This window comes from Citrus clementina, unplaced genomic scaffold, assembly GCF_000493195.1.
Source record: "Citrus clementina cultivar Clemenules unplaced genomic scaffold, Citrus_clementina_v1.0 scaffold_6, whole genome shotgun sequence".
NCBI lineage: Eukaryota > Viridiplantae > Streptophyta > Magnoliopsida > Sapindales > Rutaceae > Citrus > Citrus x clementina.
Genome location: NW_006262139.1, coordinates 23,285,956 through 23,311,997, shown reverse-complemented (window position 1 = coordinate 23,311,997; position 26,042 = coordinate 23,285,956). Strand labels below are relative to the sequence as shown.

The 26,042-nt window shown below is 34.2% G+C and overlaps 3 protein-coding genes across 5 annotated transcripts in view; 2 read left to right on the top strand and 1 right to left on the bottom strand.

The window, feature by feature from the left end:
- Positions 1–337: 337 nt before the first annotated feature.
- LOC18038702 (T-complex protein 1 subunit zeta 1) lies at positions 338–5,601 on the bottom strand. Its single transcript, XM_006430732.2, has 15 exons — positions 5,314–5,601; positions 5,132–5,195; positions 4,784–4,919; positions 4,345–4,496; positions 4,207–4,254; positions 3,987–4,079; positions 3,493–3,599; positions 2,858–2,972; positions 2,658–2,744; positions 2,000–2,204; positions 1,741–1,835; positions 1,449–1,517; positions 1,250–1,357; positions 1,029–1,147; positions 338–843 (listed from the first exon to the last, which is right to left on the bottom strand). Exons 1-15 carry the CDS (start codon positions 5,445–5,447, stop codon positions 768–770), a joined length of 1,608 nt encoding a protein of 535 aa, XP_006430795.1. The 5' UTR covers positions 5,448–5,601; the 3' UTR covers positions 338–767.
- An 8,419-nt stretch (positions 5,602–14,020) lies between these two features.
- On the top strand, positions 14,021–15,221 carry LOC18038701 (probable carboxylesterase 17). The gene has a single exon (XM_024182339.1). It carries the CDS (start codon positions 14,060–14,062, stop codon positions 15,074–15,076), a length of 1,017 nt encoding a protein of 338 aa, XP_024038107.1. The 5' UTR covers positions 14,021–14,059; the 3' UTR covers positions 15,077–15,221.
- Positions 15,222–15,833: 612 nt separating this feature from the next.
- LOC18038741 (protein SWEETIE) overlaps positions 15,834–26,042 on the top strand; it is a 40,077-nt gene continuing 29,868 nt past the window's right edge. For all 3 annotated transcript variants that reach the window (XM_024182000.1, XM_024181999.1, XM_006430729.2), the window contains exons 1-12: positions 15,834–16,132; positions 17,014–17,221; positions 18,883–18,989; positions 19,369–19,605; positions 19,677–19,766; positions 19,849–19,936; positions 20,542–20,606; positions 21,123–21,227; positions 21,312–21,401; positions 21,532–21,612; positions 25,453–25,521; positions 25,683–25,808. In XM_024182000.1, the coding sequence (XP_024037768.1) occupies positions 15,968–16,132; positions 17,014–17,221; positions 18,883–18,989; positions 19,369–19,605; positions 19,677–19,766; positions 19,849–19,936; positions 20,542–20,606; positions 21,123–21,227; positions 21,312–21,401; positions 21,532–21,612; positions 25,453–25,521; positions 25,683–25,808 (1,431 nt within the window). In that variant the 5' untranslated portion in view covers positions 15,834–15,967. The remainder of the gene's footprint in view (positions 16,133–17,013; positions 17,222–18,882; positions 18,990–19,368; positions 19,606–19,676; positions 19,767–19,848; positions 19,937–20,541; positions 20,607–21,122; positions 21,228–21,311; positions 21,402–21,531; positions 21,613–25,452; positions 25,522–25,682; positions 25,809–26,042) is intronic.

The window sequence follows — 26,042 nt, the reverse complement described above, 5'->3', positions numbered from 1 at the left end:
TCAGAATGTCAACATCGACCGGTTGAAAACAATGATTATTGTATTAGAAGAGTCAATGCTAGCAATGAAAAACATGCTATTATCTTTTCACTTTCCTTAATAGAAAGCTGCAAAATCATGCTTTTAAACTTAAAACTTCGACCAAGACGCAATTTACAAATCATCTTTTTACAATTTTCCCAAGTTTTTTACGCCGCGATTAACTGACGACTCACATCTATACCTTGCTCCTTGTGTATTACTAGAATGGATTGCTTTTATTAAACAATACCTCATAAGAGCATATACATTTCGTCAAAAGAATTCATGTTAATAACACTTGAAACACTTAGAAAAATGTCGAGGAAATACGTTTCTGTTCATTACACTGGAACAGATGTCTCTTAACAAGATTGCCAATGCCCAATGGTATAAAAACATCTGCCTGAAGAACAAGTAGTCCTCCACTATTAGAGAACATATCAGATCACCAGATATTGATGCCACAACTGAACACCAAACACCAAAAACGAAAATTATATGAATATAGAAAACTTGGCTGCCGTCACTACGAAAACAAAATTGGTCCGCAGATAATGAAATTGAACACAACATATAGGGGTCATTCCATCCTTTTCAAGTTTTCTATGGGCTTGCGGCCTGAGAGTTCACAACCATCAAAACACAACCTCCTTACACATTCCGTAAGTTCAAGGCCATCCATTAACACAATCGAGCAGTAAAAGAACCACATGACAAAATTATATTTGTTGTAGCTTATCAATGAACTAAGTTGGCTTCCGCATATTACGACCAGCACGGATTACTTCATCTACCAAGAGCAACTGGGATGCAATTACAGGCCTGCAATATAAAGTAGCATTTTGTTCCTAAATTACACAATTCCAGGGGATCCAACAATGTGGGTAGAAGCCTCCTCATTAAATAAAAATTTTGAATGACTTAAAAACTTTTTAAAGGTTGTCAATATGAAACCTCGGACAACAAAAACCTACTTTAATTTTGACATTGATAACAAGTTCACATACCCTGAGTTAATAATTTGGCGCTTCACAGAGTAGTTGTCAAAGATTCCCTCCATTAGAGGGTCAATGGGATCTCCTGAATGCTGGTTTAATCCCACAATATTTCCCCTATCATGCTCACCCTGAATATCCAGAGGGCAAAAATATGTTCACATTAGTTTTATCTTCTTTTCCAAATTTTATAAAGGTAAAAAGATTGAAAAACTATGGCTGAAGATATAAACCTTCAAGGCAATGATCACATCTTGAGTGTCAAGCCCAGCATTCTCAGCAAGTGTCTTAGGCACTACAAGAAGGGCATCGGCAAAAGCTTCAACTCCCAATTGAGCACGCTGCTCCATGTTTGTAAACATCAGAAATTTCAAAAGAAAAAAAAAATGCTTTATTTAATAACCTAGGTATGATAAAATAGCAACTGCATACCCCTTCGACAGTTTTTTTCACTTCATTGACTAGGTATTGCCTGGCAGCAACTTCAAAAGCTCCTGCCCCCTGAAAAGCAATTAGGAACTTCTATTGAGAAAATATACAAAACAAAAATCCTAATAATCTGCTAAGAAATTGGAAAAATTTAAACCCACAACACAGCCCAATGCCACCCATTTTTTCACCATTTGAACTAAAACAGGAAAAAAAAATGAATCATAGATAATCTCCAGCCAAGAAAACTGTCGAACCAGATTTCAGAGAAAATCATAAAAAGTACAGAACTTACCAGAACAACTGCTTCATCTTCAATGGTGTTTTTTACTGCCCTCAACCCATCACGCACAGCATCCTTAATTTGGGCAATTGTATGGTCGTTAGGTCCTACATCATTTAGCGTGAGCAACGAAGATAAGATAAGCCACATAATGCAATAGGATGGTGCACATCATACTAGCAATTATTATTTCTATATTGCTTAGTTAGGTGGTTCAATTAGAATAATAATAGTAAGCTTGTATAAATTATGTAAATCCACAAACATGTACCTTTAATCAGAATGGTACAAGAGTGAGGATTCTTCACATTTTCCACAAATGTATACTTCTCTTCTCCAAGGACATGCTCATAAACAAGTCCAGCCCAACCAAGGCACCCAGGAGTCAAATCGTCGACAGAGTTAACAGCTTCTCCTCCACAAGCCAAAACCAATCGCTCCATATTTCTTCTTTTTGCTCTTCTAAGAGCAATTATCTAAAAATTCATTCAGAAACAGGTAACAGAATAACTAAAATATCAGTCGTATTTCACAACTAAAGCTACCGACTTAGCAAATTAGTAGATAAATAATTGGTGGAATAAGAAGCAATTGAAATCGTTAGAATTGAAAAAGCTCCAACAAGATCAATCAAATTCTATGTTTAATTCCATAGTAATTTCTTTCATTTGATTCCAAGAAAGCTCCTTTAATGAATGTCGTTTTCTTCTAGTGATAAAAGAGTACCTACTTAACCATTTCCAATGGATATATTCTGCAGCATATTTGATTTTATGGGTCCAATTACGGACTTTTAGTCATTATGAATTACTGTTAGTTTGACACGAATGATGGCACAGTTTAAGCACCAGAAGGAATTTTATGTGTTGCCAAGTCATAATTTCTCAAAAACTTGAGGGACACACTGTTATGAACAATGCACAACTTACCCCTGCCCTGGCAAGAAGGTCTAGCGACGGGGGATCAATACCCTTCTGATTGATAACAACAAAGTTGTTGTCATTACCTGAACAAACCTGCACATGATCCGATGCATATTTAATATTTCCAAAAACAGAATATAGAACTGCATGCTGTATATACAATTTATAAAAGTGGTACATTCACAACATGCATTCACATCATCTACCTTATTTTTTAGTTCAATAATCCTTCTGACTTTCTCATCAACCTGGCGCCTTTCAGCTGCAACCATTGCCTCTCTTTGCTCTGCATTTGAGTAGAAAAAGCCTGCATTTACTTCACTGGCAGGCAAGAGAGTCATTAGTTTCAGTATGCTGGTAATCAACGTTGAGATATACAAACAGCAAGATGTGGCAGGATTGACATTATAACAAGCATATTGCAACTGCTCAGAAATCATTTTGAACTCAATTAATTTATAAAAAAAAAAAGCATAGCGAAAGGAATTCAAACTGAATTATTAAGCAAACCAGGCAGAATAAGTCATGAACATAAAAATGATTTCAAACATTTCCATGCCTTCACCCTTAAAAAAAAGGGTAATTAGGGAATACCATGGAACAGTCATGAATTTATCTAATATTAAAACATTGCGAAAAGGCATATGCAAGAATAGGTGAGAGAACAATGTTTGAATCAGCAAGAAATAAAGATTGAAGACGATGACAGTTCACACAAGCCCCTTAAACGCTCAGCATAAATAAAAGAGAATTGTATTTATAAACCACACAAATGGATACGAGTTAAGAAGTAAACTGATCATAACAAAAGAAAAAGAAAAGGCACTTTCTACTAATGTACCTTTTCTCATACTCCAAGGACACATTGCATGTCAAGATGTAACAATTCTCTGCTCTTCGCTTCATATCAGGATGCCTAGAACCATGATCAAGGACAAGACCCTCAACCTATAAACAACGAGGTAGATTAGCAACTGCAGGACAACGAAAAGAATGAAAGAAAAAGAAAAATGAATCTGAACAGAACATCCAGGTTCAAATTGAGATGACCCTATTAGGAGACTGCTCAAAATTATGAGAACTAAAGGATGTCAGAAAATTTGATTAAATAATTCTTTGATTTGAGCCTTAAGGCAATCAAAATTCATTGTACTAGAATAACATAAAATATACACAAATAGAAGGGTATTTTAAAAACAAAGCAATAAGATTTGGGGATAAGGAAAATATTTCCATAACTGTCCTGAAAACAGTTCTTCAAAAAGATTTTGAATGCAAGGGCATAGCCGCAGGAAAACAAATTATGCAAATCAATAAGAAAGAACTTCAACAAACCAGGCGTGTGTCCACGTCAAACTTATGGCGCATGTGCATTAATTCCACCATAAAAAGATCAATAGCCTCCTCAGGTTTCCTAATGCAGAGCACCTGTCATATTGAATCATAGTTTGTTATGATGAAGGATGCAAAAGTTTACTACTCTGTAACAAATGGCTAGATGAAGGTAGATGTTCAAGTGGTATTAAGTATATGTTAAAACCGAAAGTGCACTCACTGCATTAACAACTATGTCAGTCAACTGATCTGCCAATGATTCGTATAGCTGTAAAAGTAAACACAACACAACATCAAACCATAGATAGAACAAACCTTCCTAACACTAAAAGAAAATGAAGCAGAAACCACCAGATACCTTTGTTCTTAGAGTTGTTCTTGCTACCATTTTGAGTATCTCTTTATCAGGCTCATCACCCATCACAACAGGAGTCTTGAACTTTTCAAGAAATTGGAGAGTTGCTCTTTTGGCAATCTCGAAACCATCAACCAAAACACGTGGATGCATACCTAAAAAACAACAAGACCATGCATAAAAGATATGATGGTAGCCCGTTTCATAACAAAAAATTATAATTAATGACAGCTAGAATGTTTCCTCCTGGCAGAAAACAACAAGCAAAACCAAAAGGGGAGCCCTGCCATTTGCTTCTAAGAACCCTTTCAAACAACATCAATTAACATAATGAACAAAACAAACTTCAAATAAATTTATTAAAGCAAGGACAAACATATTTTGAAAAGGTTTCAAGAGACTTGACTCCCGGATTGGAAGTAACATATCTAGAACTACTGACCTTCATCAATGCAGCGTTCTGATTGTTTCATGAGCTCGCCAATAAAAATCACAGTAGAAGTAGTCCCATCTCCACTAATATCATCTTGAGCAACAGCTGTCCTCGCAATCATAATAGCTGTTGGATTTTGAATTTGCTGCAAGCATTGCCAGAACATTAACCAAACTGACACTATAACTTAACAGTTACTTCAAGCTCATACACCTGAAACCCCTCTTAATTCTAATTAAAACCCCATTTTAAACTCACCTACAAAGCCTGCTATATCAATGCATCCATTGATGATTTAACTTCTAGATCTCAACTAAATGGAAAGATCTAGGGTTTTTCAATAAAAAAGAAACTAACCATTTCTTTCAAGAGCGTATTGCCATCCTTAGTTAGCTTAATGTCTCCGGCTCCACCAACTAGCCTAATAAAACGCCAGCAAATCTCAGCAATATTAATAAAATCAGAATACGAAAATAATAATGGTAAATATAAAGTGAAAGTTCAAATTAAAAACACGATAAACCACAACAATAATATACATTTTGATGGTGCCTTTGGGGCCGAGATTTGTTTTCAGAACGTCTTGAAGGCCCTTAGCGGCGTTGATATTCATGTGAAGTGCTGCTGATTTGTTCAGCACTTCCGCGTTCGGATTCAAGACTCGCAACGACATCGTTCTGTTTCTCCTCTTCTATGTCCCTGTTCGTTGAATGGACGGAAGTTTACTGCTATATCGCTACTTGGTTAGAGAGTGTTTTGTATTCAAACGGAACCAAGACAAGCAGCAACAGAGCGAGGGTATAGGGGGTTTTAGCCTTTTAGGGCTTTCTGGAGCTCCATTAGTCCATTTGATTATTTCCCACTTCAAATGAATGAAACGCTCCGTTTAGGTTTCGAAAGGGTTTTTATCATGTAGGTCCCTAAATTTTTACAAAAAGACATTATTTGTTAAATATTAGTATAGTATCAAATAAGTTTCACTGTTCGAGAATGACCTACTAACAAACAAGTGATAATATTTTAACATAATTCTTTTACACAAACTCTAATCCATAAAATCCCCATTAAATAATTCTTTTTTTAACAGTCCACTTTCAAAGAGTTGGGTGTTAAACTATGATTCAATTAATAATATCCACTTTATAAAAAATTTAATCAATCTCAAAATATTAATTTATAGCAATTTTACTATATCAAGTTAAAATCTCATGCAAATAAAGTATAAATTTACTAGTCAGAGAATACAAATTTTATCCTATTTTAAATGAGTCACTTAATTAGTTGATCTTTTGTAGTGAAAACAACGTGTCAATAATTCAAGTTCAACTAGCAAAAATTTGGATGCTTTGCACCTTTATACGATGATAATAAGTTACACCGCACTCATACATAATATGTTAGATGTCAACTATGCTACTTTTTTTTTCTTTTTTCCTCTTTTGAATAGTTGTAGATACTAAATGAAAAGTGTAGTGTTATTGTTTTTTTTTTATTTAAGTAGAAAAGTGTAGTGTTGTTATTATTACCATTACTTGGAAAGAAAAGTGTAGGTGTTATAATGAGAAAGAGCAGACCTTTTGACATCCTTCAAAATTCAACATAAAATCATTTTTTTAGTTAAAATTACTTAAGTAACTTAACACAAATTAATTGATTTCCTGTTGTAAATTAAAATTCATATAAACACTTAAATAAATTATTCTTTTAACAAATTTTTTACACACCTCATTTCATAATTTATCGATTAAAGTGGAGGGTATTTTAAAAAATAATATTTAAAGGGGATGTTATGAAGAATTTAAAAGGGTGCTAAAAGCTCGACTCAATGAGAAAATGGCAGGTTTTGAAGCAGGCTGGTCCCGGAATCAACAGAATTCTGGCCCTTAAAAAGGCAAATGATAACAACAGGCCGAACTAGCAAAAGTTGAAGCCCGCTACCCTCTCCAGTTAGCAATAAAAGAATTTCAACTGCCATATTGCTTACGACGGTCATATGTATATGCATCTTACATCCACCAAAGACCCATTAATTACATTTGAGAATGCAGAAAGAAAGAAGCTGAGAATCTGCTAGCTGCTTATAGTAAAATTGTGATCCTCATAATTAATAGTTACAGTCTGACAGGCATTGCAGTAACAAAATTATCAGGTGTGGATATTAGCATTTTTTTTTAAATTTTTTTAATGTATGTTTAGAGATAATTAGCTACCAAACGGTCGAAAAATGAAATAAAATAAAATCAGTTGCTGCATCCAACAAGTCCAAGAAGATAATTAAAGCCAGGGTCACGCTATGCATGTGAGATTCTGATATGTAAACTATAACCAGAAGCAACTGATTAAACACATGAAAGCATGCATACGTGGTTACTGCAAACTTTCAAACAGCTAGCACTTTGAATATGCCTAAAGGTTAAAGCTTAACTAATTATTGTTGTTTGAAGTTATATGTATCGAGTAACTACTAAGAGCTATATGCTAAATGGTTTTTCAGCGGCAGATTCTTGATTTTAAAAAAATCATTTATATCCCTTATATTTTCATCAATTTTATATAATAATATAGTTATTATTTTGTTTCATATATGTTCCGAACTCAATTACCGTTATATTTTCATCAATTTTATATTATAGTAGAGTTTTTATTTTATTTTCAAATACGTCCTTAATCCAATTATATTTTTTCCATTCGAAATTAGTTACTTATTTATAAAATGATTAAATTATACATTTACTGAATATATTGAAAACATTAGGGGGCTAAAATGTTGCTGCTTCATTTCCTCGGATAATTTATTTGAAAACATTAGGGGGATAATTTATTCTTCTCGCTAACATATGGTCATTTGACATATCAAAGAGTTTTAGCAAATTGTAAATAAGAGGAGTTTAAGAAGCTAAATGAAGTTTGGCAGTTTATTTTGAAAGTCAACAAAACTTGAGGTTGCATATAATTGCGAAGGTCCAACGGTGCGCTTAGGAGAAAAACAAACGAATGGCAACGTCAGCCAATTGAGCGACAAAACCTACAATCGAGCTAATTCATTAGTTAATTAATTCATTAGAAAACAGAGGTACAAACTTTATTTTGTATAAATTAATAATAAATTCAATAGTTAGATGACGTGTAAAATAATAAAATAAATAATGTAGGTTAATAAATATTTAATCTAATCAATTTAATTATACCGCATTAACTTATATAAATAGATTTATTATTTCTCATTTGAAAGTATTATTAAAAGTATAAATGATTAAATAAGCTTTTCAAAAATTAGTATGGTGTGGCTAACGGCAAACTAACAAGCGGGTTAAGGGGAAGTTGTTAGGTATCAACTAGAATTTGAAAACAAATTAGATTTTGTTAAATAGAAGGTACTGTATTAAAATTCGACTAAACTGATTAACTTAATTAAAATAAATATATTTATATTATTTTATTTTATTATATATTCCAAATTATTTAATTTATAATAGTAAATTCATATCTAAAAAATTTCATTTAAATTTTAATTTATGTAACATGTTGTTTATAACTACATTACATAGATGACCCTATATAACATTTGTGACTTGTCGTTTATATTTTCAAAATGTAGATAAAATGTCATAAGATTTCTACTTTGCAGTGAAACATTAGGACTATCATTTATAACTTGAACATATAAATGAATCCGTACAGTTTATAGAATTTTTATGATATGCTCTTTTATTTTCACGAAATAGATGACATGAAAAATTTTTGCTCTGTAATAAACATAGTGATAAAATATTTATTACTTCATAAAATAGATGGCATAAGGGCAATACGTGTATGTGTATACACACACATGTATTCATGTATGTGTATATATACATATAGATATAGCGAGAGAGAGAATATTAAAATCAATAATTAAAATTATATATAGAACTGTAGAAGAATTTATTGGATATTTCAAGTTGTCCAAAACCATAATAAGGCATCTTTGTACTTAACTGGGTGTATTATGAAATTGAATTTTTCAGAAGAAAGCGGTCACGTGCAATTCTTGGTTAAAGCTAACACAGTACGGGATTGAGTTAACAATACGTGGCAATAGCCCATTGGGCCAACAGAGATAAGGAGGGATTTATTATATTTTGAGTCGCTATAACTGTTTGTCCTCATTTCATTAAGCTTGAACTCCTTTGTCTTCAGAGGCTTCACTGATGGAGGTACTCTCCAGTCCAACCCGTCTTTGGTGTAATCTTTGCTCAAATTTCCCTTTAGAATCCACTATTTGATAAATGTATAGAATTCATTCAAGTTACAGCTTCGTATTAGAAATGAGGAATTTTCATCATACAATATTTATAGGAAACCATTTTGCCCTGCAATGCTGTACAGTGATTTGTAAACTTGGCCCATAGACCATCGGTCTTTCATTTGGCCTACACAAAGCAGCATTTGTCTCAACCCAGAAACCATCATTCTCATACCCGTACCACCACCATAGCCCAAAGACTAACTTCAATCGTGCCGCGGCACTAAAATTTCATGGAGCAACTATAACTGCAAGGTTCTCATTGCTCAACCTATAACAGTACCTTAAATTTGCCTTCGTAACTCCACTGAAGAAGGAATTTCACCCGAAACATTGTTGTATGCCAGAGAAAATTTCTTAAGTTTATGTAAATTGGACAATTGGGATGGTAAAGATCCTGATAGACAATTGTTTAAAAGATTTAAAGTATTAAAAAAAAATACAGTTACCCAATTCAGGTGGGCTGGGACCTGAAAGGTTATTGTTGGAAAAATCAAGTGATACGAAATATAACAACCATGTGCATATCTGTCTGTGCTAGAATAGTTCCGAAAAGATTGTTACCTGAGAAATTAGAGCCTGCAGGCTTTGACAGAATTGCAAAGGCTCTGGAACTTGTCCTAAGAGATTCATTTCCACAGGTTCCAGGAGGATTATTCGATTTTCTTTCTCATTCCAACAACTAGTAACCAGAAAATTTGCAAATTGAAAGAAAAGAAGAAAATTCGTTTGGCTTAAGAGAAAATCTCAGAGAAAATGTTTCTGATCAATTCCAGAACTTTCATTTACTAATCAATCATTACAGTCGCATATTTATGCGTACTTAAATAACCACTTGTAAGTAACTATATTTATTAACTACTTAGCTAACTACAGATCCGTCACATATACATTGTGTATTAGCAATAATCTAACAAACTCGTGCTGAACTGTCAGCTGAGTTGGCATTCTGCTTAACAACGTTTGACGACATGTCATTGTTGCTCTGTGTAAGCTCGTGCTTGCTTTTCTTCACCTCTGTAAACTCTGAGTAATGATCTACTCTAACCCAATTAAAGGGCTTGTGAAACTCCATGAACGTAGCATCCCTTGGTGATCATTAAGTGAACTCTTTGTGCCCTGAAACTTTGAATGTATTATCTAATTTTATTTAAATCTTATTCAATTTTAAATTTGAACAGTAATAAAATTATTTTTATATTATATTTTTTTATTTAATTAGTTATTGGATTGGATATAATTAAAAAAATTTAATCGACAAATCAATTTGCATAATGGTGGATTGAATATGGATTTGGTCAGATTCACATCCGACTCGCAGACATATGCATTAGATTTGAATTGAATTTCACTAATATGTGAATTTGATGGGATTGAAAATTTATATTCCGCAAAATCGTGAATCGAATATGAATTGATATTCAATTCGCAAATTTCGATTCTTGAACACCCATACTAGTTGCTAGCTTGAAATTTTCATTATGAATGGAGTTGGTCAAAAAGGCATTTAGAAGAAAGAAAAGTAGAGAATATTTTGTAAAGACGAATAAGACACATATTAAAGGCAACCCCATTTATTGGATGACAGTATACGATCATCTCCTTTGGCTTCAAGGAGATGACTTATATATTTCTGCTGGAATTATAAAATGTATTTTACCTTAACTATTGAATATGACCTTTATTCTGCTGCTGCTAGCTCCCACAGAAAGTCTCATATATACATAGTAAGATATCTCAGATTGCGTTGAGATGTTTTAATTTGTTGACGGATGAAATTCAATGGAGGCTTTGTGGTTAAGTAACTCTCTATATATTATTTTAGATTTCGTATGTATTTATGCAATCTTACAAGATCTTATATTTATCTTATACATGCATGCGATCTAGTGCTGAATATTCCTGCTGACTTTAGAAGCAGGCAAGCTTAGTACATACAATGTGCAAATTAACAACTCAATTAATTTTGATGATCATATAGATAATTTTTGTGTACATCAAAAGAATAAAATATTATTGCATGAACGTAAACAAGCGCTGTATTATTCTTTTCTCATTTATGTTATACATTTAGGAGATTAATTACTGAACTTTAGTAATTCGGAAAAGGGAAAAAGAAAAATTTTAGCAACCCCAGCAAAGCTGTGATTCGGGTAAAACAAGTAGGCCGAAATCCAAACGCACCACGTCTATCATCACATTTACGGAAATTATGCTGAATGAATATCTTTCCCTCTACGGCATGTTTCAAAGTGAATCTCTTTTTTACAAGGCTAGCATTGCCCTAGAAAAAAAAAAATTAAGTGAAACGGGCATTTTGGAAAGAACTTCACATGTCCTTATTAGCTCTAAAGGCAGAATCTTATATATTTTTAAGGGTCTGTGTTGTGATTGGCACTATTGAAAGCACTTTCAAATTAGTAAATTTATTGTTTTTGACTGAATAATATATAATTTTTCTTCAATGAAATGCTTTTACAATGACATTCTTAAGTAATGCATCCTAAAATATAATTATGACAATATATATAATATGTATCCAGATTCCAGTCGTGAATAATTCCTATAAATTATCGATAATTAAAGTGTTGGGACAACAATTGTTGATGATACAAGCTCTATTGGGTTCAACTCATAACGATGGCCAGAAATGTAAAAATATAATCCAAAAAACTTTGACAATATGTCTGTGGAAATTGTGGCAAAAGCTTCATTTTTAAGGATATAATTTTCTTTTCCCTAAATGCATCAACTTTCATATAGAATTTTTTCCTCTGTGCGCGCGCACACACATATACTAATTAAATTATAAATTTATCCGAAACTCCAATTTAAAATACTTATGGAATCTAATTTTATTGCTGCCCCACGGACACCATTGCACCAAAAAAAAAAGTTGTTCACTTGAAATAGAAATATATTAGTTTCAGTTGAATGTTCTCTCCCTTTTTATGTCTAATTTATTGGTAGTACATTCAACGATAGTATTGCATTATACATGAAATAAATAGGCTTTATTGGGTATTGTGGTACTTGACACAACTTTTAAGCTAAAACTATTGCATGAAATGAAAATTTCAGTTCTCAAGAAAAAAAATTAATTTGATAAAAAAATTTATTAATTGCCAGGAAAAGATATTGAATTTGTTATAATTTTAGAGTTGAAGTAATTATAAATGTTGCTAAGGACAAGTTATATTATAGATTTAGTTTACCACACGCTTAAACCGAGTCACAAAAATAATGATTATGCATGCTACCATGATGATCATTTATCAGCTTAAGTTTTGTTGATTGATATTAAATAACGTGGATCAATACAAGATCCGTAACACCAATTCTTTGCCAAGATTGATGAGTTCTTTTTTCTCATTTCCTCAGTTGAAATTAATAGATATGTAGAACAACAACTTTATCATGAGAAAATGCATGCTTTTGAAGAATATAGAACACAGTGTGGCAAAAGATGGCGGAAGGTAAAAAGATTCTAAGGCAAGTACAAAGAACAAAATCTTAAGATTTCAATCTTGCATTATACCACGTGCTTATCTATATATATATACACATCCCAATATGTGATGATCACCTCCTCCGAGATTTCTCATGTTTATCTTATTTCTAAGAGAATATCTTCTAATACAAATCTTCTTGTTCAAGCCCATGATATATTTTTATTTTCTTTTTAAAAATTAAGTTATTATCTCTGATCGACATCACTCTAAACAAATTTCATGCATCTAGTGAGATGCTAATTATTAAACCTATATGTATCTCGCTGCTATATATCTTGCTTTTTGCCTAACATTTTGAACTGCATGTTAATGGAAGCATCAAAATGTCTACATGCCATATAAGAACACGTTTAGCACACGACATCTGCTTGGCTATCGCGGCGCATCAGTCCTTAACAAGGCCAAATAAGGAAATGATCTATCGATCATATGCTTTGTCTATAGCGGCAATCACAAAATAATTTACCCAAGAGGATAAAGGAGAAGATTGAACGTGGGAATCGAAAAGCGAAGAAAGATGAGGATGAAAATATCGGAGGAATAAAGTTGACCATAGCTCCATTTGCAAATGGACTTGGATCTTGGTTGTTGAAAAATTAACATCAATCTCAAGTCAGCCGAAAATATTACGGTATTTGATATCAGGATAAGAGGCAATATTCTCTCAAAGATATGTGACAGTGCATTCTGGGAAGTGACATTTTGACTTACAAAAATTTCTGTCCTTTATTTTGCATGGACAAGTAGTATACGACAAATATGCTCTTGAAATTGAAATAACGTGCAAATGCAATGTGCTGATCAGTTCTGACTCACTTTATTTCAAAATTAAACATCATTTTCAAAGACTAATAAAATTAATTTTTTTTTTAAACTTTATATTGCCACTGCATATTGCTTACTAATTGGATGATAACATATCTTTTTCTATCCTTATGTATATTTGGGAGTAAATTTGATTCGTTTTAAACTAGAGGGGCTAATCTAGAAGATTCCAACAGATTTCTATTTTGAGAGAGAGTTTTTTAGTACTTACAGGAAATTTAATTTGGACCTAAGTAAATGAAAGTATATAGAAATGGGAATTTGAAGATGCCGGCACCCTAAAATATAAAAATGCTTCCTGCGAAAGTATGTCCAAGTTTCTTATATAAAACGTTTTTATTGAGAAGTATTATTTGACAGAAACTCTCTTAAACACACCCAATTAAAAAAAAAAGTAATAATAAAATTGATGAACGAGATGAGAAATGGGACTTTGAACCTTATGATGGGAATCCACATGACGCCATGGAGTGAGTTTAGTTGCCCACTTGTCAAATGAAAAGGAGAGGAGAAGCTTCCTTCAACTTTTAATTGAAGCTTTTCTCTCTATTGTTTAATCTTCTTGTCGCTCTCTATATAAGCACCTTAATTTCCGATGTGATCACCACAAGCATACTTCAAAAATTAGCCATACCTTTCCATCGTTGAATAAGAAGCAAAAGAATGGCTGCAATTTTCGCTGATCCAAGGCTCAAAGCAACAAGCAATAACGGTCACGGAGTTTGCATTGAAGAAATTGAAGGCCTAATTAGAGTTTACAAAAACGGACAAGTGGAAAGGCCACCAGCCATTCCTATTGTCCCCTGCAACGTTACATTAAATGGTCAAGTCACAGCGAGAGATGTATTTATCAATAAATATATTAACCTATGGGCACGGGTGTATGTTCCAAGCTGCCCTGCAGGCAATCTGCCGGTGCTTGTTTACTTCCATGGTGGCGGATTTTGCGTAGGCTCAGCTGCCTGGAGTTGTTACCACGAGTTCCTCGCCAGTCTTGCTTATAAAGCAGGCTGTGTGATTATGTCCATAAACTATCGCTTAGCCCCCGAAAATCGCCTGCCTGCTGCTTACGAGGATGGCCTTAACTCGCTTAGGTGGCTTAAACAACAAGTTTTGAGTGGGTCTAGTGAACACAAGTGGTGGATGAACCAGTGCAATTTCTCAAGCTTGTTCCTGGCTGGTGACAGTGCTGGCGCCAACATAGCTTACAATGCTGCCACCAGGGTTGCAATTGACAACGCTGTTATCAAGCCATTAAGTGTCAAGGGTATCATATTGATACAGCCTTTCTTCGGAGGAGAATCAAGAACTGTGTCTGAGAAGCACAGCACTCAACCAGCCAATTCGGCATTGACTGTCTCTGCTTCTGATGCATATTGGCGGCTGTCGCTGCCTGTAGGGACCAACAGAGACCATCCATGGTGCAATCCTCTGGCCAATGCCACAGCCGGGTTGCAGGAACTGAGACTTCCATCAGTGATGGTCTGTGTATCAGAACTTGATATTCTTAAAGACCGGAACTTGGAGTTTAGCAAGGCCTTGGCTGGTGGTGGTAAAAAAGTTGAAACAGTTGTGTACAAAGGAGTTGGGCATGCATTTCAAATTCTGCACAATTCTCAGTATTCTCAGATTCGGATACAAGAAATGATGTCTCATCTCAAGGCTTTCATGAACCGATAATCACCCGGATGTTCATTAATGTAGCTACTTTAGAATGTGTTATAGTGTTAATTGAAAAATTGGACACTGTAGTTGTTATTTGGATTGCTTTATGTCTGTCATATTACGTGTCTCATGTAAAATTCTCATTGCATTTTCCTGTCGAGTAACAAGAGAGTCAATGCTAGAAAAATACTTCATTTTCTCATGAACCAACCAGAAAATATGTTAAGCTGGCAACAGTGTTGTAATAGTTACAAAGGTCTCTAAGATAGATTCTAATCTTCTCTAGGGAAGTTCTACAAGTTGCCAGATGATGAATTCAATGTCAAATTTATAACAGTTGCTTTCGCTTTTTGACCAAGAAACATAACTTTTCATGCAGATGATTCACAAAGGGATGGACCATTTCTATCGAGGGGTCTTTAACCAATTTTTGGTCCAAAACAATAAAAAATTAAAAATTATTGTCCTCCTCTGAGGTTTCTTCAAAGGGAATGTGCTTTTATGGAGCAAAAAGAATTCATGCCACTGAACCACTCAGGACAGTACCCCCTTGAAAATTTTGAAATGTTTAGTCTATTTGTTAAAGGGGAAGAAGAGTAACGATTTATTTTAGTAAAAAGTTAAAAATGTCCTACTTTTGTAGATCTTGGTAGTTTAATAAATCATAAGGGATATATTTGGTATAAGGCAAAAGAATAACCGTAACCCATGACCCGGCCCAATATTAACCGAGATCCAACGGACCGATTATTCTCTTCCTTCTTCAGACAAGTTCTCCTGCACTCCTCTGCTTAATTCAGTTTCTCTTGACACATTTTATTTCCTTCTCGTTTGTTTTCACTTCAGTAATAGTATTGTTATTTTTCTGCTTAATCCGGGTATACGGAATAAAAAGTTCTTTCGCAAATGCCGAGGAGCTACGTGAGAGAGGACGTTCCTCTCTCGCGATTTGGGGTTTTAGTGGCGCAGCTTGAGTCCATAGTCGCCTCCGCATCGCAGCAATCCCCTGATCCTCTCCTCTGCTTCGATCTCCTCTCTGATCTAATCTCCGCCATCGACGAAGAGCCGAAGGTCACTGGATCTATCCATACTCTTTGTTTTCAAATTCCACTGTAAACTTGAATTGCCCGTGTTTGATTTAGTTCATTAGTTTAGAGTTAGTTTCTTATTTCTTTCACGTTATATTTTATTCTGCGTTTCTGTTGAACGCTGCGTTTTGTGTCCGAACTCTAGGAGTTGAACGTTGCTTAGTTGTCCTTTTTCTTAGCTGCATTCATTTGTGTATTCAGCGTTTGTGCTTACTTTTGCAGAAGATATGTTCTGTTGCCTGAGTTTATTCGGTTGCTGATATGCTTGGTTATTATATGAATTTTAATTTAGTTTTTTTGTGTTAATTCTGGTCCTTAAATTTTGAATTGAAAATTGGTTATGCAGGTAAATTATCTGGTTTTTAGTGTGAATTTGCAGCAAATACAGTTCAGTTTAAAATATATTTATAGTTTGTAATAGTTAATGAAGAATTTAATTTTACTGCCAAAGCTACATCTAGAATCCCTGATAGTGTAATAAATTAAATGGGACAAATTTTCTGTAATCTTGAGTTTGGGCGTAATAACAGGCAAACAGATGTTAATTCGATTGGATGCTAGTGCCAATAGTGGAAAATTTGTTCTTACTTATTATTAGGCCAAACCTTAGGGTAGGTGTTGATTATTTGTCCCCTAAACTATATCTTGAAATGCTGATAAGAGTAACAAAATTGTAGTTTCGTGAGTTATAGAATGCAAACATTTCCTGGAAATGACAGTTTTTATATGTTTTCTGAACGAATTTGTTTGTTTTAAAGGTTTTCATGCTCTTTCCATAGATTTTGTGTAAACATTTGTCATGGAATTTGTGCTCTTTTGTCGACAAAAGATTTTGACATCTGACGCAGCAATTATTGATTTCAGGAATCAATTTTGTTGTGGCAAAGAAAATGTGAGGATGCATTGTACTCTCTTCTTATTCTTGGTGCTCGGCGACCTGTGCGTCATTTGGCTTCAGTGGCAATGGGAAGAATAATATCGAAAGGAGACAATATTTCTGTATATTCAAGAGTAAGCAGTCTTCAAGGGTTTTTATCTGATGGGAAGAAGAGTGAGCCTCAGAAAGTTGCTGGTTGGTGAAAAAACATCACATCTTGTAGCTTGATACTTCCTTATAAATCGTATATGGGAACATGAATAAAAAGTTATTTTCTTCATTGACGGATAGTTTGCTAGAAATGAATGTTGCATTCAAATTTGTTTCTCTTTTTCTGCAATATTTTCTTGGCCACCCTATGACACGAATTAGTATCTGATTATTTGGTACTATTTTTTCCCCCTTTTAGTCTATTAATCATGGGTGGAGTTAATTTGGGAGCTGTTGATGATATTGATGAAGAATGGATTTTGGGAGTGCTTGTGAGGAGCTGTTAAGAATGAGATTATTGGCTCTCTGTAAGGTGAAATCAATAGTAGTGAAATACACTGGTTTTCCATGGAGGAGTTGAAAGACTGGAAAGAGTTTACCATAGTTAATAGAAAAATGAAAAAAACTTTGAATTTAAAAGTCAGTAAGGATCAAGAAAAAGCAAGTTCTTAACTTTAAACTGAATTACCTTTAAAAGAAGAGAAAATAGCCATGCTTATTTTGAGATCTATGAAGCTAAATGGTACCTGATAATCATAGGTGTTTCACCAATGAATTGTCTCATTGTTATTGGAGTAAAAGAAATCACGTGGCATGCTCCAAGTTTGAAAAGGCTAGTACAACAAATATCAATTGAGGATCACATTTCTTGTACCTTTGGATAAATAAAATTCCTTTCCTGATACATAGATTGTATTTTTAGGATGGACATAACTCTAAATAGTGTTTTATGTAGTACAACAGTTTATTTTATTGTTATTTACATGAAGCTATGATGTATACTATATCAAATTATTAGATTTTACTATATCATATTTTATATTGGGTAGTGATAATTTGTTGATGAGGAAGAACCTTGGGATTGGTCGGTGTAAAATCTATACGATGATAAGGGGAAGTGGTAGATCATCTTTCTCTGTAATTGTTTAGTTTTGAGGTAGACTTGATCAATTAGTTATTTTCCTCTTTCTGGAGCGTGATTCTTAATGCTTGAGGGTAATTGCATGCTTGTTGCATGGTAGGGTAAAGGCGTTTTGTTGAGATGATGATGATGATTATTATTATTATTATTTTAATTTTTCCTCAGGCTACTTATCTTAGAGTAAGTGAGGTTCTTTTCTGCTTCTGAAACAGAGGTTTTCCTAGCCTGGTTTGCTGAGCACAAAGAAATGGTTCTTCTATGTCTTGTATGTGGTAGATGATTGCAATTTTCAATGGGTGAAGCATTTTATTATTGGGTTAAAATTAAGATTTTGAGACAAATACTTGTTTATCTGTTTGTTTCTTTCAGTTTCTCTTTCTCTTTCTTTCTCTCTCTCCCCTTTTTTTTGGTTCTTTGGGTTGCTTATTAGGTTTACTTTAGATTATTACCTTTTCATTTTTATTCTTTTGCCTTCATTCTTTTGCACCCCCTTTTTTAAGAATTGGCAACCCATTTCTTACTTGGAGCAAAGGAAAGGGGGGGAAAAATTAAATATTGCCTACATGTTGTGCCAATCTATGTATTCATGTTGCATGCACTTCTTTGGTAGAAACATGGTAAGTGATTTTGTTATACGAGGCATGTTTGTCATGTTCTTGCTTTTTATTTGTAAAGCCTTCTGGCAATTGGTTTTAAACTTAGAATTTGAATTCTTTTTCCATAGGTGCTGCACAATGTCTTGGAGAACTATATCGGCAATTTGGGAGAAGAATTACTTCGGGTTTGCTTGAAACAACTATTATTGCAACCAAACTTATGAAGTTTAATGAGGTAGTTTCATCTGAGAAACAACTTTATCAATTTTATTCACGCTTGCATAAATAGTTGAATGAAGACATTGGAGTGAGGATTGATAGAGGAATCTTTCTACTTTAAGTCTTTGATGAAGTACAATTTGAGACTTCTACTTTAGGGCATTACTGCAGTCTCCTGTATCTCCTTGTCTATGGAATTTAAGCGTGCTTTTGGTAGTATAGATGGAAAAATTTTATGGAAGTTTGATGTAGGGCGGTACTTTGGGAGATTAGCATAAGAGATATTTTGGGATTTTTAAGCTAAAGGCAAAAAGACGTTACTATTTGTATGGGATAAGTTTTTTCAGGAACTATTACCGTTGTTCAGCTTCAGTTTTGCATAACTCAAACTGCAGGAGTTTGTGAGACAAGAGGCTCTACTTCTGCTTCAAAATGCTTTGGAAGGCTCTGGTGGCAGTGCTGCTGCTTCAGCATATTCTGAGGCATTCCGTCTCATCATGCGATTTGCAATTGTAGACAAATCATTTGTTGTCAGAATAGCTGGTGCACGTTGTTTAAAGGCTTTTGCCCATATTGGAGGACCATGTCTAGGAGTTGGAGAACTTGATAATTCAGCCACTCATTGCGTCAAGGTAATTGTTCATAGACTTTTTCAGATTTTTCTTTTTAATTTCTTAGAAGCTGATAATAGTGCTTCTCTTAGGCCATTGAAGATCCTATAGCATCTGTTAGGGATGCATTTGCAGAAGCTTTGGGCTCATTGCTTGCTCTTGGAATGAATCCTCAGGCACAGGTAAATATTTGTCTGTTGCCTGTGGCTTTTCTATTTGATCTTTCTTGCTATATCATGGTTTTGGTTTTATTACTCTTTCTAGGTTCAACCAAAGGGAAAAGGACCTTTTCCTCCAGCAAAGAAATTAGAAGGTGGTTTGCAAAGGCATTTAGCTTTGCCGTTCACTAGAGGTACAGTCTTTCTCAGATTTTGTTCATTAAACATTGGGTTCACATTTTTTTTTTTTTTGCTTAATAGATTATTCAAATTTGAATTCATCCTTTATATTTCAATTTCAATTGATTGACGTATATACACAGCACTTTTTGAGTGCCAGTTGTTTTTGTTAGAGTGGTTCATTATGTGCTGTTAGGTAGATATGTGAGTGATAGATCGCTTATTTTAGAGAATGTGAAGGATCTATGTGCATGTGTGAGTGTACGGCTCCTGTTATGTGCATGTGTGAGTGATATATACATTTCAGTAGCATGCTTGCATATATTCTTTGCACTTTATGTGGAGAATATAGTCCAAATATTGAGAGCAGAGCAATATCAAAATGGCCTTTTGAGTTTTTGGTTTTGTTCCTCCATGATCTGTTAATGGATGATGGCAGCAATGCTGTGCAATATGTGTGTTGTCCATTAGTATATTCTGACTCATGTATCTTTCCAAATGATTGCATGCATTACCTTCAAATAGAATATATGTGCTAAACTCTTGGTTTGTTTATCTGGAAAATGCCGTGCATGCTTTTTGGCCACCTGTTGTTTCTCACTAATTGTTTACACTGCAGCAAATGGTGCTAAATCAAAGAACATGCGATTCAGTCTGACCTTATCTTGGGTGTATTTTTTACAGGTAAATGTTGAAAATTGGACTCTCTCTCATCCTGATCCTCCTTCCCTCCTTCTGTCCTACCCTTGTTCTTTTTTGTGTTATAAGTTAGAAAAATAGTTTCTACCAGATAATAAATTAATGCCTCAGCAAGCACCGACATGTATCTGAAAACTTTTGGCCATTGTTACAGTATGTTGGGATAAAAATAGATTGTTTTATTCTTATTGAGTTGCTTGAGACAATAAATGGGCAATTGCTAACTTTGTGTTGTTGCATGCTACTTGTTAGCTAACAGCATAAGTGTTTACTCCATTTGTTAAGGTTTCTCACTAATTATTTAGTTTGAGATTTATGTTCCTGGAAAATTCATTATATCTTATCCTTTGCACTTTAATTTCATTAATTCAAAAACTATATGATTGTTGTCTATTTGTTTGTGACTGACCTAGGTTTGGAATTTCTTTTGATGCTAATTGTCATTAAGTTGTCATTTGGATTGTACTGGATATTCCTAGTCAATTGGGTTATTCTTTGCAGGCTATTCGTCTGAAGTATTTTCATCCAAATAGCGAGCTTCAGGACTATGCTTTGCAAGTTATGGACATGCTTCGTGCAGATATTTTTGTTGACTCCCATGCACTGGTAAATACTCAGCAAATTTGTTGCTTATGTCAATGGTGCTTCTATCTGTTATGTTGATGACCATTATATCTCTGATTGTTGAAGGCTTGTGTTCTGTATATCCTGCGGATTGGTGTGACGGATCAAATGACAGAACCCACTCAAAGGAGTTTTTTGGTTTTTCTGGGAAAGCAGGTTTTCTAAATGGTTGCAAAATAGATGTCTATAGTTGAATCATATTGTTATTTTGTGACTTTTGCTGGCTGTTGATTTTTTTTTTTTTTTTTTTTGAATACATAATGAAGCATGTTTTTGGATTCTGTAGCTTCAGGCGGTTGATGCTAGTCCATTTATGAAGATTGCTGCTCTACGCACCCTGTCATATACTTTGAAAACACTAGGAGAGGTGAGTTTGACATTAATGTGATTAGTTTGTTGTAAATCTCTATGATGATATAATTCTATATCAAATGAATGACGGTATAATGGATATCAGTTGTTAATAAAACCTAATCATTTTGAATTGAACCACACAGATAACAGGATTTAGCTCATCCTGAATTCTTCTTAACATGTTCAAATTTGGAGCCCTGGTGGAATTTTGTCCTTTATTCAGGATATACTAAGAATTTAGTCTTAGACCTGACTGCCAAAACACATTGTCTTGCTACTGTTTTTTTTTTTTTTTTTTGTGGATAAGGAGACAAAGAAACTAGTATTATAAGAACAATAATTACAAAATGTGAACAAGGAGTCCACAAAGAAAGAACCCCCACTTCCAAAAAAAAAAAAAAAGGAAGAATCTAAAAGACTATGAAAGCTTTACAACAAAGTATAACAAAAAACATAGAATTAAGCCAACACCCCTTCCCAGTTTAGATGAATGAAGATAGAAGAATCTTGAAATTCCTTAGTAACTGAGGCCCAAAGAGAAGCTAATAATCGCACTCTTTCCCACAAAAAAGATATATTCCTCTGAATCTTCAAAAATCCTTCTTTTTCTTTGAAGCCAAATCACCCAAAAAGTGGCCGTAACCTTACATTTCCACAGCTCTTTAGCTTTTTTACCTTTCCCAAAAGCATGTATAAGCTCAGAAAGCATTGACATACTAGAAGCTGGCATCATCCTAGTGATTTTAGCTGCCTGAAACAGTCTCTGTCATAGCTGGACAGCACTGTGGCAATGCAAAGACAAATGATCTGCACTTTCGTCATTTCTTTTGCACATGACACACCAAGAAGGAGACAAACACACTAGGATTCTGCGTTTGAATAAAATCACCAGTATTAAATTTACCAAGAGCCAATGACCAAGCAAGAATTTTAACTTATATTGGTACTTTAGTTTTCCAAATCATATGGGCAAGCTGAAAGTTCAAAAGAACTTGATCATCAACCAACTTATCAAAAAAGGACTTGCAAGAAAAGATGCTTGAAGGACATAACTTCGAAATTCTTTTATCCTCTGCCATAACTTAATCGAAGCATTCTCCAATAGGGATGGCAATGGGGAGGGGATGGGACCAATCTCCCCGTACCCATCCCCGATATTTTGCGTATGTCCCCGTCCCCTCCCCGTCCCCGTCAGAATTACTTGAGAGAATCCCCATCCCCTCCCCGAATAATAACAGGGGATCTCCGAGGGTCCCCGATCTCCGAATAACTAATACATTTTTTTTTTGTTTTCGATTTTGAGTTAATCATATTAAAATAAAAAATTCAAATAAAAGTAAAGTTCGAAATATATCTTACATTAATATTCATTACAAAAGTCACATACATTAAAGTAGTAAGTAACGCAACATGCAAGGGATACAAACTTCTTTTACAAACTATCATGAACAAATTAATAGTCTAATACAAAATTGTTACAAATAAAATCGAATTTAGATTCAAAATTAACTTTTTCAATGGTGGCGTGGGCACTTTATAAATGTGGACTATTCCCTTTACAACACAATAGTTAAATCGGAGCAAATCAAGAGCAAATATTAGATTAGATATTAAAATTGTGATTCGCTGTGGGCAATTATAACATCTAAAAATAAATAAAAAATAGATTTAAGTTTAAAATATTTAAAGAATATTAAAATTAAAAAATTTTGGGCTAATAGAATCTACTTGGTCTTTTTAATGTCGTAAATAAAAATTTAGGACTTTAATTAGTTAATTAGGCCTAAAAGTTTAATAATATAAATATTTTGATATTTTTTATTTTTACCAATATTTATAATTTTATAATTTAAATTTTATTATTTATTTACTAGTAATTTTAAAAAATTAAAATAAAATTAAAAATTAAAATGGGGAAATGGGTAGGGGATGGGGATTCCACCTCATCCCCGTCCCCTCCCCAAATAAGAAATTGGGTAAAAAAATTTCCCCGTCCCTTCCCCGAATAAGAAATTGGGTATGAAATTATCCCATACCCTCTCCGAATGGGGAAAATCTCCGAGGGTACCCGTCCCCGTGGGGATTTTTGCCATCCCTATTCTCCAATAAAGCCAAAAGAGCAAAAGCTTCTTGAATTTCTCTCTCATTCAAGTTCCTCAAAAAATTGAAATTTCAATTCCAATCTAACGAGGAATAAGCATTCATTCTTTTGATAGAGACATTGTGCGAGCGAGAGAGTTTATAAGGACGGGGGAATGAAGAACATTGTCTTGCTTCTTTACTAAGCCTTATTTGCAGGGATGAAAATGTGAAGTATATTATAAGCCAAAGTTCTAACTTTTCTTCATCAAGCTTGGATAACTATTCTTATTGGACATCTTGTTGTTTAGAAGAGGAGAATATGTGTGGTAGTTATATTTTTTATAATTGTGAAGTGTGAAATGCTAGGTAGACAGTATGATTTTTCAACATGTGAGTCGTGCTTCCAAATAAGCTCCCCTGAGTTGTATGGTTGGGAGGAGATATTATTGTCCAGAAGTGGTAGATGTTTTTTTACTGTGAGACAGGATTGAACTGCTTGGTTGAAGGAGGTGCTTGGTGCAGAAATAAGAATCAGTGTAAGTTTAGAAAGCTTTTGGTTGGTTTGCAAAATGGGACATTCAACTTGGATAAAAGAATTTGGTTGAGGCAGTTAGTTGAAACAAGCAGCTGTTGATTGTAGAAAGTACAGCACAAACTCCTTTGGCTGTCATTAAAGTTGGGTTCAGAAGCAATAGATGTTTTATTACTCTTTCAAAATATGGAAGCAATGAGAGAGGTTGCGTTTTTAGTCCACAAAGGAGCTGATTACGAAAGATGGCATGATTTTGTTAAGATAATTTATCTTTTGTTGGATGGAGAAAAGAAGATGCAGGTAAGGCTTTAAGCAATTTGAGCGAAAAATTGAAATTGAGTAAAGAACAAGAAGATTTGACATGGTGGATTCGAGAAGACTGTGGTTCTTTGTGAGATTGTCTGGGGAATTCATTAAACCCATTCAAGATGCATTATGTAAGAATCGTGCATAAGCTAAGATAAGTGGGCTAGTCCATTTCTTGCAATTCATTCTTATGGAGAATAATTTTGCTTTTTGGGAAAGGAATCAAAGCTAAAACCCTTTGGAAATGCACTTTTCAGCTCAATTTTGTGTGATTTGGCAAGAAGTAAATAATTATACTTTCAAGAGAAAAGAGAGAAGAACATTGATGGGTCCCATTGGCTTCACTATAGAACTTTCTTATACTCTCTCCTTCATTCTTCTAACTCTGGAGTGGGTTTTGGGATAATGTTTAGCTGGTTTAGATTTGTCTAGGGATAAATCAGGTATCTATTTTTAAATCTCATTGGAAGTTTTTCCTTTTTTTGGCTTCCCAGACAACTGGTCCCTATCCAAAATGTTTTGTTTTTCTCTTCGTATTATAGACTTTCAGTTTCCTATTTAAAGGGGGGGGGGGGGGGGGAAGGACAGTCGTGCAAGAATTGTGTGTGTTCCTTTTTTTTTTTTAAAAAAAAAGGTACAAGAATTGTTTGTGTGATTGCTAGATGGCCATTCGAAATGCTTTACTTAAGAATTTGGAGAAACCTATGGAGCTGTGGCCTTCCATGGATTAGAAAGCTTATTATTTATTCTCTATTTTTTCAGTAGAAGAAGCAGCTATGATTGGTAAATTTGGGATTCCTTTTTAAATGAAATTTGGATTATTTTAAATATTTGTGCTAGTTTTCCTTCTAAGAGGAAGGGAAAAATCATACTTTATGTATATGCACAAATTCTGTTATTTGCTAAGATAGTTCTTGACTTGTGCATTTGCAGGTCCCATCTGAATTCAAGGAAGTGCTTGATAGCACAGTTGTTGCAGCTGTTTCTCATTCTTCGCAACTCGTAAGATATTGATTGTGTTTCCCGTTCATTGAGTTTCTTTTTCAGTTGTATTGAGAAATTTCGCTTTGCTCTGCTGCAATTTGTGTACTTAGACATCTGTTTGAAAACATATTTAATATTTTTCTCTTGTAATGGGTTGTCAATTGGAAATTTATGGCTAGGTACGCATTGAGGCTGCTTTGACACTGCGTGCATTGGCTGAAGTTGATCCAACCTGCGTCAGTGGGTTGATTACTTATGGTGTGACAACACTAAATGCTTTAAGAGAAAATGTTTCCTTTGAAAAGGTAAAGGTAGCTTTCTTAACGTGACTTGATCACAGTATTTTTGCTTACTTTGGTATCCTATTTTGAAATCCTTTTAATATTCTGAATTATGAAAAGTAGTAACTTGATTTAATTGTGATTATTAAAATTTTAACATGTGTGTTTCTGTTTTATACTAGTTACAGTTCTTAATCCAAGGTTCGGGGCTCCTAGTTTGTTGACTTCCCCCCCCCCCCCCCCCACCTTCTAAGGCAC